The 18,491-nt window shown below is 60.2% G+C and overlaps 1 protein-coding gene across 6 annotated transcripts; it reads left to right on the top strand.

Moving 5' to 3' along the window:
* The first annotated feature begins 25 nt into the window (after nt 1-25).
* Nucleotides 26-17,864, top strand: PPP1R7 (protein phosphatase 1 regulatory subunit 7). Of its 6 annotated transcripts, none has more exons than XM_042239530.1 (12): nt 26-106; nt 2,334-2,407; nt 2,868-2,929; nt 3,345-3,473; nt 6,280-6,335; nt 6,861-6,926; nt 7,490-7,620; nt 7,980-8,142; nt 9,263-9,379; nt 10,210-10,314; nt 12,769-12,855; nt 17,577-17,864. In XM_042239530.1, the coding sequence occupies exons 4-12, from the start codon at nt 3,407-3,409 to the stop codon at nt 17,751-17,753; spliced, it is 969 nt and encodes a 322-aa protein (XP_042095464.1). In that variant the 5' UTR covers nt 26-106; nt 2,334-2,407; nt 2,868-2,929; nt 3,345-3,406; the 3' UTR covers nt 17,754-17,864. The 6 variants fall into 6 exon arrangements, with proteins under 6 accessions (XP_042095464.1, XP_042095453.1, XP_027822692.1 ...); XM_042239519.1 differs by having other exon boundaries at nt 2,334-2,546; XM_027966891.2 differs by lacking the exon at nt 2,334-2,407.
* The last annotated feature ends 627 nt before the right edge of the window (nt 17,865-18,491 follow it).

The raw sequence follows: 18,491 nt of genomic DNA, 5'->3' as shown, positions 1-18,491 counted from the left end.
GATTGGCTGAGGGGCCTGAGGCGACAGATTCCGGAAAAGGAAAGAGCAGCCAACATGGCGGCGGAGCGCGGCGCGGGCCAGCAACAGTCGCAGGAGATGATGGAGGGTGAGCGGCCCCGCGGGGCGGCGACCGAAGGGCCCGGCGGGCGGGGGCGGGGGCGGCGGCCCGTGCCAGTCATGCCCGGGAGAAGCGGGGCGGCCCGGGCCCAGCCCCGCGCGCCCCGTGACATCTGCCAGCCGGCAGGGCGGGGGTGGCCCCGGACAGCCGGACGCGGACCCCGGTGCTGAGGCGGCAGCGGCCGGGAGGGCGCGGGCGGCCGGGGCGGCGGGGGCCGCAGGGCCGGGGCGAGCGGCAGGGGCGCCGGGCTTGTGGGTGAGGACTGAGGGCGCGGCGGTCCCGCAGCCCCCTGCGCCCGCCCCAGCTGCTGGGAGCCTCGCACCGAATCCCTGAGCTTGACCCGCGAGACAGGTCCCCAGGCAGCTGACCGGGAAGCGAGGCGCGGGCTCGCTGGGACCCGCCCGGGGCAGCTCATTGGTGGACGCGGCGGGGGTGGAGAAGGGTCCTCTGGAAAGCGAACCGGTTGAGGGGAACGGCTGACCCCAGGCGAGAGTTGAGTGATAGAATTGACAGGTTCCTGTTTCCAGAGCTATAAAGACTAATTTCAACTCTTTGGCTTTGTAGAAAACCAGTCTACGTGCGTGTTATGTATGTGTGTAATCACATGCACACCCAGCCCCAGCGGAGAGCCGGTCGTGTCTTTGAGCGCTCATTGTATTTTAGTTATGCTTGCTTCCCGAGCCCTCCCTAAGAGAAGCCGGGGTCTCCAGTGTCAAGTGTTAGGGAAGGGGTGGAAGAGGCGGCAGCATGTTTGGGAGTGATGGCTGCAGCAGCCAGAACCAGCTCCCTGCTGCACCTCGAAGGATATACCAGTCAGCCAGGCTGGAGACCAGGGTGGGGGGGGGGGCGGGGGGTCAGGAAAGAGCAAAGGCTGCCTCCGGTGAAGGAAAGCACTCACAGGCATAGGGGTGTGAGGGAGTGTGACCTGTCAGAGTGACCAAGGGTGACAGTGGTCCTGGAGGACAATGTGGCGGGTGAGGCAGGCAGGGCACGTGGTGGAGGGCCTGGGTGGAGGGGAGGCGCTCGGGAAGGGCTTGGACCTGGAGACCTTTGGGCCTTTCTAAGCAGGGAGTGACCAAAGGTGACTGGTCCTGGAGGACAATGTGGCGGGTGAGGCAGGCAGCGCACGTGGTGGAGGGCCTGGGTGGAGGGGAGGCGCTCGGGAAGGGCTTGGACCTGGAGACCTTTGGGTCTTTCTAAGCAGGGAGTGACCAAGGGTGACTGGTCCTGGAGGACAATGTGGCGGGTGAGGCAGGCAGGGCACGTGGTGGAGGGCCTGGGTGGAGGGGAGGCGCTCGGGAAGGGCTTGGACCTGGAGACCTTTGGGTCTTTCTAGGCAGGGAAGCACCTCTTCTTATCCGCCTTCTCCCCGCCCTCCCGCCTCTGCCGCTTCCTCTTCAGCTGTCTCCCTGTCTTGGTAAATGGCAAATGGGAGGAAGCCTAGACAGTTCCTTCTCTCTGGCAGCCGCCCATTCCACAGATCAGCAAGCTCTGCGGCCCCCGCTTCCCTAGTATCTCCCGGTATCTGCTGCCTCTCCCGTCGCCCCTGCCAGCACCTTGAGCCAGGCCGCTGTCCCCAGGGCCCCACGGTCACCTGGTGTGCTGACCTGCTATCCCACATGGCACTTTGGCTGCCCTTCATGAGCTAAGCCCCTCCTACCCTGGGCTCAGCTGCACCAGACCATTGCCCAGCGGACTTGCTGGACCGCAGAGAGGCTGTGCCGGGTGACGGCTAATCCATCCCATGTCTCCGTGCGTGTCGTGCACATGCTTTTGTGCCCGACAGCGACTCTGGTGTGTGGGTACTATAGTGCCTCCTCCTGCTCATGAGGAGACTGAGGCTTCGAAAAGGAAGCAGCGGGCCAAAGCTGTGTCTATCGGGGTGAGGTGCAAACTCAGGAAGAGTCACGGGCCTTCTAGACATTTGGGGGGTCAAAGATCAGATTTGGATTCTGGGATCAGATCAGAGTCTCTGGAGAATAGATTTAAACAGACTGACAAGTGACTGAGAGACCAGCTAGGAGGCCAGGCAGGAGCACAGACCACAGGCAGTGAGTAGCTGATCCAAGACAGTTGCCAGGAAGTTTCAGGAGGAAGGAACGGGTGTCGTGGTGTTAGAGATGAAGCGTCAGGACTTGGCCGACAGCCTTTCCTTGGCGCTGCTTTACTAATCCCAGTGGGAGACTCGGAGTTGAAGCAGTGTCCCTCCCCACAGAACGCACACCCCTCTGTAGATGAGCTGTGGTCACAGAAGAGAGAATCCTTGCCCTGTGACTGATGATGCCACCTGTGAGTGCTCTAGCTCTTCCAGACAGGCTTCCACAGAGGTTGCAGACAAATGAAGAAAAAGGAAAATTGTCTGACAGTCTTGCCAAAAGGTTTTCACCAGTCAGCTGTATTCAGCTGGGCTCCCCAGGCAATGCCAGAGGTAAAGAGCCCCGCCTGCCAGCGTAGCAGGCGTGACAAATGCGGGCTTGATCCCTGGGTCGGGAAGATCCCCTGGAGGAGGGCACGGCACCTGGCTCCAGTATTCTTGCCTGGAGAGTCCCTTGGACAGAGGAGCCTGGCGGGCTGCGGTCTGACAACTGAGGCGACTCAGCCCTCAGGACAGGACTGCGCTGGGCTAGCAGTGCCCTGGTGCCTGGGGCCATGACTCGTGTGGGGCGTGGAGCGCTACTGGCTGTCTTCTCCTTTTCTAGAGCGCCCCACTGCCCACAGTCTGATTTGAGTTAGTCTTGATTTCTTTCAGAACGTGGGCCTGTGAACTGGGCTGGTTTTCTTGGCCAAATGGATAGTGGAGCCTGGATGAAGGTATGTGGCGGGAGGGTCACACGGTCCCCTCTGTGTGGATATCCAGGCAAGAGGGCGCGGACAGGAGGTGCTTCCCTGCGTGTTACCATTAGCACGTTCAGCCGCGAGCCACCCGGGCCTTCCAGATACCTGGCGTTTCACGAGTTCCTTGAGAGCAGGAATAGTGCGCTCCTCACCCTTGTAACCCGTGGCCTCCCTGGTCTACCCTCTTCCCAAAGCCCAGCCCCCCTCCTCTGGGTGCCTCACATGGTGCCCAGGACACACCTGGAAAGCAGTCAAATGTTTGTTGACCTGAATTCAACAAAAGCTCTTGAATGCAGTCTTTCTGACTTCCGGCTGGATGTCAGTCTGTTACATGTTCCTTGCAGAGCCCCCTGACGCGAATGTGCGTTCTTATCAGTGTGTGTGGGTTCAGTTGACAGGCGGGTTGAATCAGAAGAGTCCGGTGACGACGAAGGGAAGGCACAGAACAGCGGGATGGTGGCGGACCTCAGCGCGCACAGCCTGAAGGACGGAGAGGAGCGGGGGCAGGAGGACCCAGAAGGTACCGGGCCGAGGGGAGAGCACGAGACCCGCTTGGCGGCAGGCTGCAGGCTCTGTCGCCTGTGCCCAGCCTGAGGGATGGGGGGCGGATGCCGCCCGGCACACGCCCAGCCCACTCTGGAGGCCCATAGGGCCTGGTGGGCGAGGACTCGGAGCAGGGCCCCCTCTGAGGTGCTCGCTGAGTCAGCTCCACACTTAGGGCCCTTGCAGGCTAGATGGGTGGCTTCCTGATTTCACGGAAGACAAATGCAGCCACTAGTGATACTGGTACAGATGTGTCCTCTGGAACAGAACCAGGAAATCGCTTATTCCCACGTGTTCCGAAAGTGAGATGGAAGGGCAGTAAACATCGTGTGCCCTCCTTTCCTGCCTCGGTCACGGAGACTAACTGTATCTCAGAGAAGTCATTTCTGAGTCCTGCTCCACCATGCTTGTAAGCCTGAGGATCAGCTTCTAAATTGTCTTCTTAGTGATTAGAAACAGCAAAATGAATTTAGAGGTGAAAAGAGTGTTCTCCGCCTGTAACGGTGGTTTTTCACCCCCTGAACCATGATCTAAACCTTTTTTCTTTGTTTGCTTAGAAAATCAGTTTCCACTGAAAGAAGTGAGAGAAAGCATACACACAGAAGGATGTCCAAAACATATTAGGTGAAAAAAGCAGATTTTTCTTTTGGAAACAATGTGCATGCTAAAACCCTGTCTTTGTTTTTAAATAGCGACGATAGCGTGCAGTTCTGTCCACCTGAGAGAGAAGGCGCAGCCACTGCTCGGGGCGGGGTCTCTGAGCAGCAGGCTTGAGAGGCTCCTGTGCAGCCTGCATTCTCTGGGCTTGCCTCCGCTGTGTGGGGTTTTAAGGCGCCAGCACTCGCGCGCTCCCCTTACAGTAACGGAAGCAAAACTAATCTCTAAAGTAGCATCGTGCTCTGTGCCAGCACAGATGCTCGGTAACCATGGCAACCTAATTTCAAGGCAAAAGGCGACTACCACAAAAGTACCAGTCGCCTTATTTAGGAACTTCAGAGGCAACATTCTGGAAGCCGTGTGGGTGGAGAAGCGCATGGGAGGGATGGGCGACAGCCCTCCCTGCGGCTGAGTCACAGGAAGGCCCGGGGGAGCGCCACCTGCTCTCACATCCTGCCACGGCCGCGCTGGCGTGGGCGCTCCCCCCGGCTCCTGCCTCCAGGAACCTGGCTCGCAGTCCTCCAGGAAAGCGCGCCTGTGTAAGCCCTCAGCGGCCCGGGCCTGCTCCTTCCTGTGCTTGTCTGGGTCTTTAGGTTCCAGTGGACAAGTTCCTACCTGTCAGCTGTTCCTTTCGCTTGTTTGCTCTAAGTTACTGCTCTAACACTTGAAACACAGGTTCAGGAAGATGGCTGGTAGCGTCTGTCTCACAGGTTGAGCGGGCGTGTGCTGCGTGGATTACAGGCGGAGCCCTTAGCCGTGTGGCCGCGTGTCCGGGTTTGGATCCCAGCTGGCCCGGCCACCCTGCCTTTGTGGTGGCATATTTCTTTGCAGCTTTGAGGTCCTGGTGTTGGCTGTGCTGCCTTTTGAAGACGGATCATTTGGGGCAGTCTCTTGGTTTTGCCCAAGTCCTTTTATTTAATTCTTGGATTTGTTGACATTCCATAAAGCTGTGGCTGACCTAGAGTAAATGGCGTGTTTTGTTTTATTTTTTAAGCAGCCGTTGTTGACAGTGATGGGAAAGGTGGTCCAATGAAGTTGCCCAGTGTGGGGCCAGGAAGTCTCTCGGGCTGCTCCCGAGTTGGGCACGCCTTCCCAGGGCCTCCAGTCCAGCCTGTGAGCTGCCCGTGCTGGGGAGGCGCCGGGGCTATGAGGCCAGGATGTGGGCCCTGTTGCTGAAGGGGAAACGCAGAGGCAGGAGGCCGCTGAGTGGTGGTGGTAGCCATCGTCCCTGGGGCGCAGGCCAGACAGCAGGCGCGCCCACCAAGGACCAGGCGCTCTGCGTGCAGGCGGCCCAGCTTCTTCAGCAGCAGCTTGTGAGAGCAGAGGCAGGCTCCACAGAAGTGCTGTCCGGTCTGCACGTGGCCTCCTGCAGCCCCGATGCCCCTGGCAGGCTGGGAGAGCGGCTCGCTCTCCTAGTCAGACGCGCTGGTCCGGACCTGCCCTCCTCGGCCCTGCCTGGTCCCTGGAGACCCGCTCTCCAGGGCGGGCTGGCTCCCAGCCTCCCCGGCTCCTCAGCAGGCACTGTGTTTCACTTATTTGGCAAGGCTCTTTGATCCTGTTGGTTGAACTGAGCCTCATTTTGTTTTGCTCTGTGCAGAGAGATGTGTCTGTAGATGCAGGGCCATTTTCCAAAGCAATGAAAGGCACGTCCTAGAACATCTGATGTGCCTGGCATGACCCACATTCAAGTGGCCTGATTCATTGCTGCAGACCAGAAGGGAAAAACTGGGGGCAGGCTGTCCCCAGGTGCCGCTGCAGGCCGTGCCGGAAGGTGGCGGTGGGTGGCTTCCGTGCTGCTGGCTGCAGTCACCTGAGGCTCGCTCACCCCCTGCCCTTCTGCCAACAGCTTCAGACCCTATTTCCTTTCTTGGGAAGTTATAGGACGTAGGTGGAGTCTTGGAGACCTTTGCCAGCAGCTGAATTCAGGACCCAGAGCCTTGAGAGGTGCCGCTTGTCAGGTGTCGGCCCCACCGCTTGGTCGCTGCCCTTGGGTGTCGCCTGCAGGTCCCTCCTTTGTTGAGCTGGCCGCGCGCTTCAGGCAGCCCGCCCCAGCTGGCCCCTAACGGCCGGGCACCTGCTCCTGGAGACCAGAGCTCTGAATGGGCTTTTTCTTCTTCCTTTTCCAGAAGGACAAGAGTTGCCTGTGGATATGGAGACCATTAGCCTGGACAAAGACGCAGAGGTAACGCTGCCTGCTCGGCCACCCCAGGGGCCTGGTGGCGGAGAGCCCTGCCGTCAGGCCATCTTTTATGAACGTGCCAGATTAGTAGGCGATTCCCTAGAAGCAACGGTGGTCGGGGCCTCCCTTGGCTGGTCAGAGTCCTTGTGTTCTTACTGTTTTTAACACCAGGGCTTGGTCTCGCGTGGCGCTGTACACACCGAGAATTGTGTGGCAGAGGCAGCCGTGACCACTGCACATCCGTCCTGGTGCGAGGAGGAGCCGCAGGCGAGGGTGGGGCAGCCCCCAGGGGTGACGAGGGGCGCGCGCAGGCGAGAGCAGGCTTCTCGCACCACTGGTTCATAGGGTCAGTCTCACGTCAGGCCGCTGCCTGTCACGGCACAGCTGTGCCCGCGTCAGCTGGCCCCATGACTCCGGGCGGCACTGCTCCCCGAGCCCCGCCGCCTCCCGGCCTCCTCATGGCTCCAAGCCCGGGAAGCGCGTCTCCAGGTGCCTATCTGCAGCTGAGCTAGGTTTTGTCTGTTTCAGGATGTAGATCTGAATCATTATCGCATTGGAAAAATTGAAGGATTCGAGGTGCTGAAGAAAGTGAAGGTGAGAGGAACTCGTCCCTGCATGGCAGGGGCCCGCGTGGCCCTGCAGAGTGCATCCCCCCACTGGATGTGGGTGAACCGGAGCAGATCAGTTCTGCGCGGTGACCGTGCTCGGGAAGGTGCCACGCTGCAACGGGAGCGTCCCTCGGGCGCCTTTGATCCTGAGCCCTGCAGGGTAACAGGCCGGACGCTCGGCTAGCTGGCTCTCCCCAGGTTCGCGTGGTGGCTCAGATCGGTGGTGCCTCCGTCGGGGCCTGCCTGCAGCCACATGCAGCCCAGACTCGATGTGCTTAGCTCACTGCAGTTCAGTGAGTTCCCTCTGCTGGAAAACAGCACCCCTCCCCTTGCCCAGCACCCCCCTCACACAGCAAGAACGCTCATCAGGGCCTCCCTGCATCCCCGCGGGTATCTGCCCGTCCTCTCCAGGTCAGCACCGTACTAGAAAACAGGAGCAAAACCACTTCCCCACCCAGGCCCCAGGTGTGGAGGCCGAGTCTGGGACAGTGGGCACTTCCTACGGGCCTCCCCGTCCCCTCTGTCAGCTGCCCTTTTTCTGTCCCCCAGACGCTCTGCCTCCGGCAGAATTTGATCAAGTGCATTGAGAACCTAGAGGGGCTGCAGAGCCTCCGAGAGCTGGACCTTTACGACAACCAGATCCGGAGGATTGAGAACCTGGACGCGCTGACAGAGCTGGAGTGAGTTGTGAGGCTGCAAGGGGCCTGGCAGCCGCCCCGAAACCAGCCCTGCAGCCCGAACTCGGGCCGGGGAGCCCCCGCCCACGGTCAGGCCTGTGCCTGGCTCCGCGGGGGCACCCGCTTGCCCACAGTCCCAGCCTGCACGTGAAGCCTTTGACTGGAGATGTCAGGCTGAGCTCCTTAGGGAGAAGACGGTTTCTGTCCTCAGCCTCGTGCTGGGAGCCGGGGCAGCAGGCTTTCGGGGCCCTATGGGCTGCCCGCCCCGCCACATTCCCCGGGCGGGCTGCTGCCTCTAAGTCAGCTACGTCCTGAGCTCGGCGTGACCTGTGCTCGTTAATGAATGCTTTGCTTGTTCCCAGGGTTTTAGATATTTCTTTTAATCTACTGAGAAACATTGAAGGCGTTGATAAGTTGACACGACTGAAGAAGCTCTTCTTGGTCAACAACAAGATCAGCAAAATTGAGAACATAAGCAGCTTGCACCAACTGCAGATGCTGGAGCTGGGGTCCAACCGGATACGGGTGGGTGTGGGCGCGGGGCGCGGCCTGGAGGTGTGCAGGGCGTGCAGCTGTGTCTCGCGAGACCGAGTGCTCACTGGGGGTCGGTGTTCGTGGGAGCGTGGCCCTTTCTTCCACACGCGGCGTTCTCTTGCTCCTCATCCGAGTCACGATGTAACTCTTAGCAGAGGCGTTGCACTCTGCCCGACAGCGGCCCCGGCGCTTGGCTTTTGGACATGCCGCTGGGTGTGGTTTTAGGCGCGCCTCTTGGCGCAGAAGGGGCCCATGCACAGCAGGGGGATGGGCCCCCACTCCGGCCATAGGAGGGTGGGCACAGCCTGGTGCCTAGTGGGCCCATCCGCCCCTGCTGAGTGGCTGTAGGCAGGGTTTCTGAGCCCTTCCTCCACCTGCATGCCAGAAATGCCCCTCCAACTTTTGGAAGCTTCTAGCACACTGGTCAGCTCAGGTTGGCCCTTGTGAGCTAGACAGGACGCAAACCAAGGAGGGTGTTTGCGGCAAAGGGCTTCTTGTGACCGGTGGTGGTGGTGGTGGTGGTGGTGGTGTGGTCGAAAGTAGCAAAGCAGCACGTGTGAAACTCGGGGTGGTCCAGGCATCAGCGTGTTCCGCAGCATCCCTGTGGGGGAGAGGGGCCGCGTCACAGCCGACGCAGGTGACGGCAGGCGGGGCTGCCCTGCCTCTGAGTCCTCGTCCTCCCGGGCCAGCCCCGGCCCAGCCCCGGCCCATCCTGCTGTGAGGACTGAAGAAGAGGCTCACTCTGCCCTTGGAGGCCCCGCTGCAGCCCCTGCCGGAAAAGCTCAGCTAGCCTGTTGTGGGAGAGTGGTGTACCCGGGAGGCGGGGACCTGAGGCCTGCCAGGGGCGCTCACTAGCGCAGCTGCCCATGGGGCCCTGGGGAGCACGGGGCAGAGCGGGGAGGAGCCTGCAGGCGTCCCAGGCCCGGGGCTCCCGCAGCTGCCACCCGCAGGACACCACCAGCGTCTGTTCTCAGGTTGCGCTCTGAAGTGAGGTTGCCTGGGGGATCCCAGAGCGGGCAGCACTTGCCCGACACGCAGGCAGCTCTGTCTGCTCGCCCAAGGGGTCGGGCCCTCCCCTCCCGTGACTGCTGCCTTGCCCTGATCTTCGCAGGTGATTGAGAATGTCGACGCGTTAACCAGCCTGGAGAGCTTGTTTCTGGGGAAGAACAAGATCACTAAGCTTCAGAATCTGGATGCACTCACCAACCTGACCGTCCTCAGCATGCAGGTGCGGACCGCCCAGCCTCCTGCCCCGTGGGCCCCCAGGGCAGGGCTTTGCTCCTCCACTGCCTCCATGCTGGGCAGCGCTTGGCTTCACTGTCAGTGAGGAGTGGAGACATCACACTGCACAGATCTGCAGCACACGTGACCCACGCGGGCCTGAGGTTTCCTTCCGTAACACGCCACATGTCCTCTAATGAACATCCAGGCGGTGTTTAGCCAGGGCAGCTCGTCTCTCCACAGCTCACGCCGTGCTGGGCTCCTGGTGGGAGTGACCCCCCCAGCCGTCCTGTCCCGTCCGTGCCCAGGAGTGTGCCACCTGGGCATGGTTGGGCAGCACCCACGTGGGGTGGGCAGTGCCCGCGTGGCTGCGGCCCGGCTTCTTTCATCAGGAGCAGGCGCACGGTGGTGGGCCCGGGGGCTTTGGTGGCAGGCCGTGGGGACAGGAACCCCAAGACCACCCATGCCTCTCGGAAAGCAGATATCGTGCAGATCTGTGTGAGAAGCGAGCGCTGTGCTCTAACTCGAGTACGATGGATGCCAAAGGAAATGAGAACTAAGTGATTTTAAATATTCTGATTTTGACATTTTTGAGTTAATTAAATTATTTGAGGTAGACCTGTTTCAAGTAGATTTTGAAAAGTGAGTTTCGTGCATCAAAGCCTTTGGCCATGTGCACGAGTTTGGCCCAGGACAGCAGACGCAGGGCCCTGGTCTGCCTCCCTGTGGGCCAGGCCCCTGCAGCTGCTGTGGGCGGCGCCCTGTTGTCAGGAGCCCTGTGTCCACTGCCATCTTCCCAGAAGCCCCCGGTCTCATGCGTTCTGACTCTCCCTGCAGAGCAACCGGCTGACCAAGATCGAGGGCCTGCAGAGCCTGGTGAACCTGCGGGAGCTGTATCTCAGCCACAACGGCATTGAGGCCATCGAGGGCCTGGACAACAATGTAAGAGCCCGCCGGCCGTGGGGCAGGGGCGCAGGGGCCGCGGCGGGAGGAGCCGGGCTGGCTGTCGCAGGCGGTTCAGCGCACGGCCTGCGGGCTTGGGGAAGATTTCTAAAAAGGAAACCCTAGGGACTTCCCCGTTGGTCCAGCGGTTAAGCCTTCGAGCTCCCAATGCAGGGGACGCAGGTTCGGTCCCGGGTGAGGGAACTAAGACCCTGCATGCAGCGTGGCACTGCCAACAATAATTAAAATCTGTAAAACAGAAACCCCGGGTGTCCCTGTACCGTGGACTACTCTCAGTTACCAGCCGCTGCCCTCTCTTCCTGCCCCTGGCCACCAACTTCTGGCCCCACCCCCAGCCGAGGGCCCAGATCCAGTACCGTCCTCGCTCCCTCCCCTCCCCTCCCTCTCTCCTCCCCCTCCCCCTCCCTCCCCACCGGCCCTGCCCACCCAGCTCAGGACAGCCTTAGGAGCACTGGCCCGGAGGGCCGCCCTGGCCCTGAGCCTGCAGGAGGCCCCTTCCCTCCTCAGCTGCCGCAGGCCAGCCTGCTCTTCCTCAGCGCAGTATTCGAGACAAATGGAGTGCTTGAGCTCACTCAGCTTCCCTGGGCACTTCTCCTGTTTTAACTGCCAGCAGGTGTGGCCCGGCCGGCCGCCTGGGGAGCGCTGCGCTTCAGTCCTGGCGAGGGCTTCGCTTCAGGCCTGGCGAGGGCTTCTTTGGCCCTGGGCCTCATCAACATCAGTGAGGTTTTAGAGGAAACCCACTTTATGGATTTTGTTTCACCACCATTTACAGAATTTTGGAAAAGCTGGTGGAATTTGCATCCAGTGGGTGTGGTCCCCTTCCCCTGCCTTTCAGTCCGACTTCTTGCAGAGCTGGCGTGTAGCCTGGGTGCGCGCCTTGGCGGTGCGGAACAGGAGGTTGAGGCCAGGCTCTGAGAGGCGGGGCTGGGCAGGGCCCCCTCGCCACACCATTCCCCTCGCACAGCTGCAGCGTCTGCGCAGGAGAGGGCATGGTCCCCGGGAGCAGCAGGACAGGGCGGGGGCCTGGGAGCTGTCCCGGGAGGTGTGCTGCAGTCGCCCGGCCCAGCCCAGTACTGGACCCCATGTGGGCCTCTGCAGCTAAACAGAACAGAAGAGTTGTGGCTTTAAAGTAATTATATTTTTGTGAGGTCCTCCTAATCCAATGCAACAGGTTTTATTCAACTAGAGAGCAAATGTTCTCCTGCATCTTCCTCTGAGCTGCGTCTCTTAGCTTCCCTGGAGTTTACTCTCGTGGTGCGAGGCCAGGCAGTCAGTGATCTTTCTCCCAAACGGAGAACGACTGCGCCCCCAGCGCCCTGGGGCCGCCCTGCTCAGCGCTTCTCCAGGTGCCAGGCCTTCCCACTGGTCTGCCGGGGGAGCCTGTGGTTGCTCTCCCCACCCCACCTCACCCCCATCCCCCTCCTTACCTTTTTTTAAGTAATTAGTACTGGTTTGCTTTTGAATGAGGTTTCAAAACACTGTCCAGCTCCCCAGAAAATCTCAAGGTAGCGTCAGGCACGTGACGGGGTCCTAGTGCGGAGGTTTGGGGCCGTTCTGGCCGCTGGGTGCCCCCACGCTGGTCTCCGCACGGGGCTGCCACAGGGACACGGCCTACACATGCCAGAAACACTGCAGCCAGGTCCCGCCCTCGTGCTCCCCACGCCACCCAGCCTCTGAGGTGGGCACAGCAGGCCTGGCTGGGCACCGCCCCCCCCGCGCCATCCCCCGCCATCCCCAAGCCTCCTTCAGCACGGTTCTCCTGAGTCCCTTTCTGCCCAAACCTCCGCACCCTGCGGGCAGGTGCCTGCTGGCCTGCTACAGTCAGCAGCCATCTGAGCAGCACTCGGCAGAAGCAGCCCCTGCCCGTGTCAGCACCCAGACGGGCTGCTCGAGCGCTCCTCTCTGCACTGGAAGCAGGGCCCCTTCCAGAAGGGGTGGTGTGGGGTCTGGTCCTTCCCCACCCTCGCTGCCGTAAGTGAGGAGGGAATGTTTCAGAATCTTTTGGGTTTGGGTGTCTCCTTGGGACAGGCACTGGATAAATGGTGCTACACCTGTTGCCCTGCAGGGCCCACCCCAGGGGCCCAGGCAGCTTCCCAGCGCCCAGGCCTCTTCTGCTTTTGCAGGTGTTACCTGCCCATTGGGGTCCTTTGGACCAGGATGTGGGAGTCTGGGTTGTGGAGTCTGATGGCACTAGTTTCAGACCCCAGTGATGAGCTCAGTGAGGCAGCGGAGAGGATTCGGTATAAACTAGGCAGGGGGCTGCAGGAGGGGGCAGGGCCATGCCCCCCACCCCTACCCGCCAACACCCCCTTTCCTGTGAGGGCAGAGGGCAGCTCGCCTTGCACTGTAAGCCCAGCGCCCAGCACGGTGTGCGTCACCACACAGTCACAGCAGAACCGAGGTAATGCAGGAAATTTTATCTCCTTATTCTAGAACAAACTCACGATGTTAGACATCGCGTCAAACAGAGTAAAAAAGATCGAGAACGTCAGCCACCTAACGGAGCTGCAGGAATTCTGGGTGAGTGCAGCGGACGCACGCTTGCTGGCGCTCAGCTGAGCGGGTCCCGGTTTCCAGAGTGTGTCCGCGGTGGCTCTGGGGGCCGGACCGGGGGCCGAGGGCTCGGGGGGCTGCAGACGCGGTCCCCACACTGCGTGTGGCCCTCCAGTACCAGCGTCACCAGGGAGCTGGGTAAAGTCGTGACTGTCAGGCCCTGCCTCAACCCAGAGGCAGAGCAGTCAACAGCCGGGCGCGCGAGAACATGAGAAGCCCTGATCCGTGTGGCTGGAGGGCTTCCAGACGCAGCCCTGGGGCCATGCTTCCAGCTCAGATGGCTAGAACCACGGGACGAGGTATGGGTGGGCCTCTGCGGTTGGTCACCTGGAAGGCACCAGTGTTGGTCTCACGGCAATGGGTGTGGTTCCTGGAGCCCACAGATGAGAAACGAGGCATGAGAAGCGTGGGTTGCAGGTCGATGCCCAGCTGAGATCCGCAGTGTCAAGGTTCCACACGCGTGTCCCAGGCGTGACTCCTGCAGGGAGTGCCGTGTGCAAAGCGTGCGTCGTCAGAGATCTGTGCCGTGTCCACGGCCTGCCCCTTGCTTGGCCGGCCGTTCTGCCAACCCTCTGACGTCCTGTGTATTCTCTGCTCCCCGTCTCAGAAATGACCCAGGCTTCCCTGACACACAGCGGCCCGCTGTGAGGACACCGCTGCCCCTTAATGATGGCGCTGGTCTTGGGTGCCATCAGGGCGTGACGCCGGGACCGGCCACTGAAGGCTGGGGTGCTGAGAGAGCTGCGGGAGCTGTGGTTTGGTGTGCAGCCCAGCCCTGCAGGAGGGCGTGGCCGGGGGTCGGCAGAGGATCAGAGCACTGGGATCTGGTCTGAAGAGGCAGGGAGCCGCACAGCCAGAGCAGGAGCCCAGAGCCGGGGTCCTGACCGGGCTCACCCCAGCCCGGCCGGGCGCCGGCCCTCGTGCCCCAGCAACCCTCCCGGCAGCCTGTGCTGGCCTGAGTGACAGAAGCCCTGAGGAGGCAGGGTGCCCCCATGACAGGGTCGTGAACAGACTGGCTGTGTCTGGGGGGCTCGCGTGCTCTCGGACCCCTAGCTTTCTATGAAGTAACAGACTCCTAGTCTGATGGCAGCAGCCTACAAGTGATTTTGTTGCGTAAGAAAAATAGCTTGAGGATTCTCCCAAACCTTGGTTTTGTTTCAAGCGTTGCTGAATTTGAGGGGAAGTGAATGTGAATTTTGAATGTAAATGTCAACCATCAGAAACTACTGGAATAGACTCCAGAGACCATGTGCCTGGAGCGCCCTCCCGGCTGCGCCTGCAGCAGGACCCCAGCATGGGTTCAGGCAGGACGCTCACGTGCGAGCCCAGGATCACCCGCCATGAGTTGGCAGAGTCGTCGGGGTCACCAGTGTGCCCACGTGATCAAACATGCCCAGGAGAGAGACGGCCACAGGCTGCCGTCCCCATGCGCTCCGTCTGCGAGGGGTGCTGGTCAAGACGCTGGGGGGACCTCGGCTGTATCCACGTAACGCAGTGGTCGAGAGTGGAGCGGCTGGAGAACAAGCTCGCGGCCACGGGGAGCAGCCTGCTGCATCCAGAATGTGGGCCCTTCTGCACGACCAGCAGCCAGCTTGCTTTAAAGGTCACTTCATTTGACAGGAAAAACTGAGAAGGAGGCGGGAGACAGTCTAGATCGGAAGGAACTAAAACGGTGCTTCCAGGAGGGTCTTTAAGAAGATGAGAGCACCAGGAGCTCACTCCCCACACCTTGCTCCTTCACGCCTCAGCTGGGAGAGCTCAGAAGGGAGACATACAGACACACACACACACACCCCGCCCCCGCCCCGCCGCGTGACCCTTCCAGATCTTCTAGAGTTTTTGTGGAGACATACAGGTGAATGGTTTTGAGTTTCATTTTGAGAAAGTACAGAGACGCGTCTGGGAGTTACCTTGTCTAAGCCGTCCTTTACAACGCACTGTTGGTGCTGAGCAAAATCCCTAGGTCCCCTTTACTATATCCTAGAGAAAACCGCCTGGAGGCTGGCCGTGCTGTGGAACACCCGAACTGATAAGACATGGGGCTTATGAACATAGTAACTGCTGGGACAGCGGTGTCAGCAGAGGTCTGAGGGCTCACGTGGGAAGCCTGTGGGGTGTACGTCTGGCTCGAATGACGAGGGGCGAGGAGGCGTGGGCGAGTCATGGACACCACCACCAGCGACACGGGAAAGGGGTCGAAGTAGATCCCGCTGCCAAGACCTCCCCTCTGAACGGGGCACAGGGCTCGGTCTGTTCAGGGAAGGTGTCTTTTCACTTCTGTGAACGTTACTGACACTCACGCGTCACAGACCCTGCGCTTAAGAACACACCTTGCAGCGCTCCCCAGTTGCTGCCGTATTTTGTAGCAGAAACACAGAAGCCATGCTTTTTAAGGGAGAAAATACAAAAAATGCTTATAAACAGACTCTGTTTTGCCAAAAAAAAAGGTAGAAAGTTGCCGGAGTCCAGCCCCGGTGGATCCAGGGTAATTCGAAGCGGGGATGGAGTCGGCAAGGGAAAACTTATTTATTTAGAAATATAAAGAGAAATTAGGAAAGAATAGTGTAGTAGGAAAATTAGTGGAGAAAAGAGGCTGAATAACTTGGTTTGCGTGGAAAAGCAATAAAGTTCCAAGACAAGGAGTTTGCACCACCTGCGTTAGGCCACCGGCGCCCGCTTGAATAGCGGAGGGTGCCCCGCCCTGGGCTCCCTCTCTCGTGAGTCTTAGAAGCCCGGGCAAATAAGTAGACATGGAGAGCCTCTGCATTCCAAGGCATCAGCCTGAAAAAGAGGGAAGGAGAGGGAGAAAGAGAGAGAGAGTCAACTCAGGGGAGGCCAAGCTTGTGCAAAAACCCCATAACTTTAGTTTTGAAAGGTGTTTATATACCCTGCTAAGTCACTTCAGTCGTGTCCGACCCTCAGCGACCCCATGGACTGCAGCCTTCCAGGCTCCTCCGTCCTTGGGATTTTCCAGGCAAGAGTACTGGAGTGGGGTGCCGTTGCCTAAGTTTTACATAATGGAAGATACAGAGTCATGCGGGGGCAGCAGTCCTGACCCTTTCTGCATATCTTCCCGTACACAAAAGGTCTCAGGTGATTTACATTGTCTTCTGACCAAGAGGCCTGTTAACACTTTATGGCTCTCTTCCTTAATGGGTGTTAATCTCATTCCCCCCCTTTAATCTGCGTCTCCTTAGAGCACTAAATAAAGTTACATCTCTGTAGAGCGAAGGCCCAGTGGGTTACAGCAGAGAAGGTGCTCAACTCAAAGGTCTGTGTTGCTGCTTGTTTTTTTCTATATACCAACTATATCAACAAATAAAAGATATGACAGTTTGGCAGCAAGTATTGGCTCAACAAATGAAACCCTTAATCAGTCCTGTTCTAATGATTTTGACTCCTCGGAAGCCCCTACATTCCTAGGATGTTTTAAGCTTCCTGTGCCTCCTGCAGTCAGGAGGCCGCAAACAGTCACATGCGCAGCCGTAAGAATCCTGTGGGCAGGCTAGAAAGCCATCAGAGGGGTTTTTGGATTGAAACACTCTTATTATGCCCAGGAGACTTATTATTTAAAAGCTCTAAATTAACTTTTTCCAGATAAAGGTGGTGGGGGGACAGCCCCCTGTTAATGTCAGAGGAGTTGGTGAAAGCATAATGCAGTAAGGTAGGCAGACTGGTTTTGGGGGTAGATGCTCGAGAAATTCCAGGGGGACCCGAGGCTCGACCCCACCTTTGCGTATGCCGAGCCTCCTTCCTAATGACCTTTGCCACGGGCGGGGTTCCTCACACTGGCTCCTGGCAGGAAGTGCTGCTTAAAAAAACAAAACAAACACTAAAGACCATTTGGAGAACAGAGCCTTCTTTCTGTCCAGTCTGGAAGGTGTATGGCGCATAAGCTGTGGGCCCAGGGCCCCCCCAGGCCACAGTGGGAGCCGGAGCGGAAGGGTGGAGACAGCCAGTGCTAGCCTGCTTTCCAAGGGGCACGTGTTGAAGGCTGCACCCTGTGCTCGCGCAGCTCCGCTGTGGCAGCTCCTGTCGGCTGGCCATGGCCGCCTCCTGCCATGACTGCACCTGGCGGCAGCGCCTGGATGGCGCTGATGGACGCGTGGGCGGGGCACCGGTGGGTGGGCGGGGCCTGATGGGTGGGCGGGGCCTGGAGGGCGCAGGTGGACTGGCAGGGCGGGGCCTGATGGATGGGCGGGGCCTGGAGGGCGCAGGAGGACTGGCGGGGCGGGCCTGATGGACAGGCAGTGCCTGGAGGGTGCTGGTCACAGCTCCTGCCGGAGCAGCCCTTGTCCCTTTGCAGTAGAGGCTTCGGGTCCCCCCGCCCCCCGCCACACCGGGAGCAGGCCTCGGGGCCTCCGCAGCCTCCGAGTTCTGGAAATCTGGGTGTCCCAGGGCGGCTGGCACACAACGCCCGCAGGGAGTTCCATGAACACGGGCTTCCTTAAGCAGGCGAGTCTGAGAAAGCCTGCCTGCCCGGGGTGGGGGCGGGCGCTGTGTGTCGGCTCCTTCGTCCCCCTGCGGACCCGGACATGGACTTAGCGGCGTCCGCCAGGTTCATCCCATGGGATGCAGCCCGGCCAGCACGCGCCTGGGTGGACGGCCGGCCTCTCTTATGCATGGGGCGGGGCGGGGGGGTGCTGTGGGGTCCTGAGGCTTCTGTTGACGTGCGCCTGTCCCCCCAGATGAACGACAACCTCCTGGACTGCTGGAGCGACCTGGACGAGCTGAAGGGCGCCAGGAGCCTGGAGACGGTGTACCTGGAGCGGAACCCCCTGCAGCGCGATCCGCAGTACCGGCGGAAGGTCATGCTGGCCCTGCCCAGCGTGCGGCAGATCGACGCCACCTTCGTCAGGTTCTGAGGCCCGCTCCTGCACAGCCTCCCGGCCACGGTTTTAATCCACCCGTCACTCCTGCAGCGTCACTGTATCAGCAGTCACGAACCCACAGGCAATAAAAAGGCGCTGAGTGAAGCTGTGTGTGCAGGGCCGTCCCCGCCAGCCGGGTGTGGCCCCCCCTCCGTGCTCCATGGCCCTGGGCCCTGCCCCTGGCCTGTCTCCATGTCCTCCCCTCAGAGGGGGCTCAGAGCCCCCTGCAGGGTGAAACAGTGAGTCTGGGAGGGTGTCCAGGGCCCTTGGGCCTTTCTGCCCACAACTCTGCAGTCTCTTGGGCCGGTAGATGCCCATTTGTAAACTGTATGTATTAGCAATAAACTGCAGGCAGAGGGCACCTCAGCCCCGTGTGCTGCAGCCCCCAGCGCCCTTGGAGGGCAGGGGCCCCCATTGGTCCCCACAGCCCTCAGGCCAGAGGAGCAGCCTCTACACGCACGGCATGGGACCTCTGCAGGGTCCAAGCCCACCGGGTCGCCACAGGACTGTGTCCAGGGAGCTGCCCTCGTCGCCACGCTTACATTACCCCTTCTTACCCTATCAGTATGCTTTTCTGTATAAAACTCACACCCACAGTCACCCTGGGTGTGACAAGGACCTTGTCATCTCGTGGGGCCTCAGACTTGCCCTTTCGTAGCCTGAGAACCAAACGACGCGGTCCCCGGGGCTCCTCCTGCTTCTGAGGCTCAAGCTGAGCGGCCAGTGTGGGCC

This window comes from Ovis aries, chromosome 1 (assembly GCF_016772045.2).
Source record: "Ovis aries strain OAR_USU_Benz2616 breed Rambouillet chromosome 1, ARS-UI_Ramb_v3.0, whole genome shotgun sequence".
Lineage (NCBI taxonomy): Eukaryota > Metazoa > Chordata > Mammalia > Artiodactyla > Bovidae > Ovis > Ovis aries.
Note: the sequence above shows the minus strand (reverse complement) of the source record. Positions and strands in the feature narration are given on the sequence as shown.

What these genes read in the sequence shown, in the direction of transcription:
- PPP1R7 (XM_027966888.2), top strand. Translation starts at nt 55, where the DNA reads ATGGCGGCGGAGCGCGGCGCGGGCCAGCAACAGTCGCAGGAGATGATG. An exon ending in GCCTGGACAAAGACGCAGAG is followed by an intron (nt 6,336 to 6,860) that starts GTAACGCTGCCT and finishes TGTCTGTTTCAG; the next exon opens with GATGTAGATCTGAATCATTA. An exon ending in TCGAGGGCCTGGACAACAAT is followed by an intron (nt 10,315 to 12,768) that starts GTAAGAGCCCGC and finishes TCCTTATTCTAG; the next exon opens with AACAAACTCACGATGTTAGA.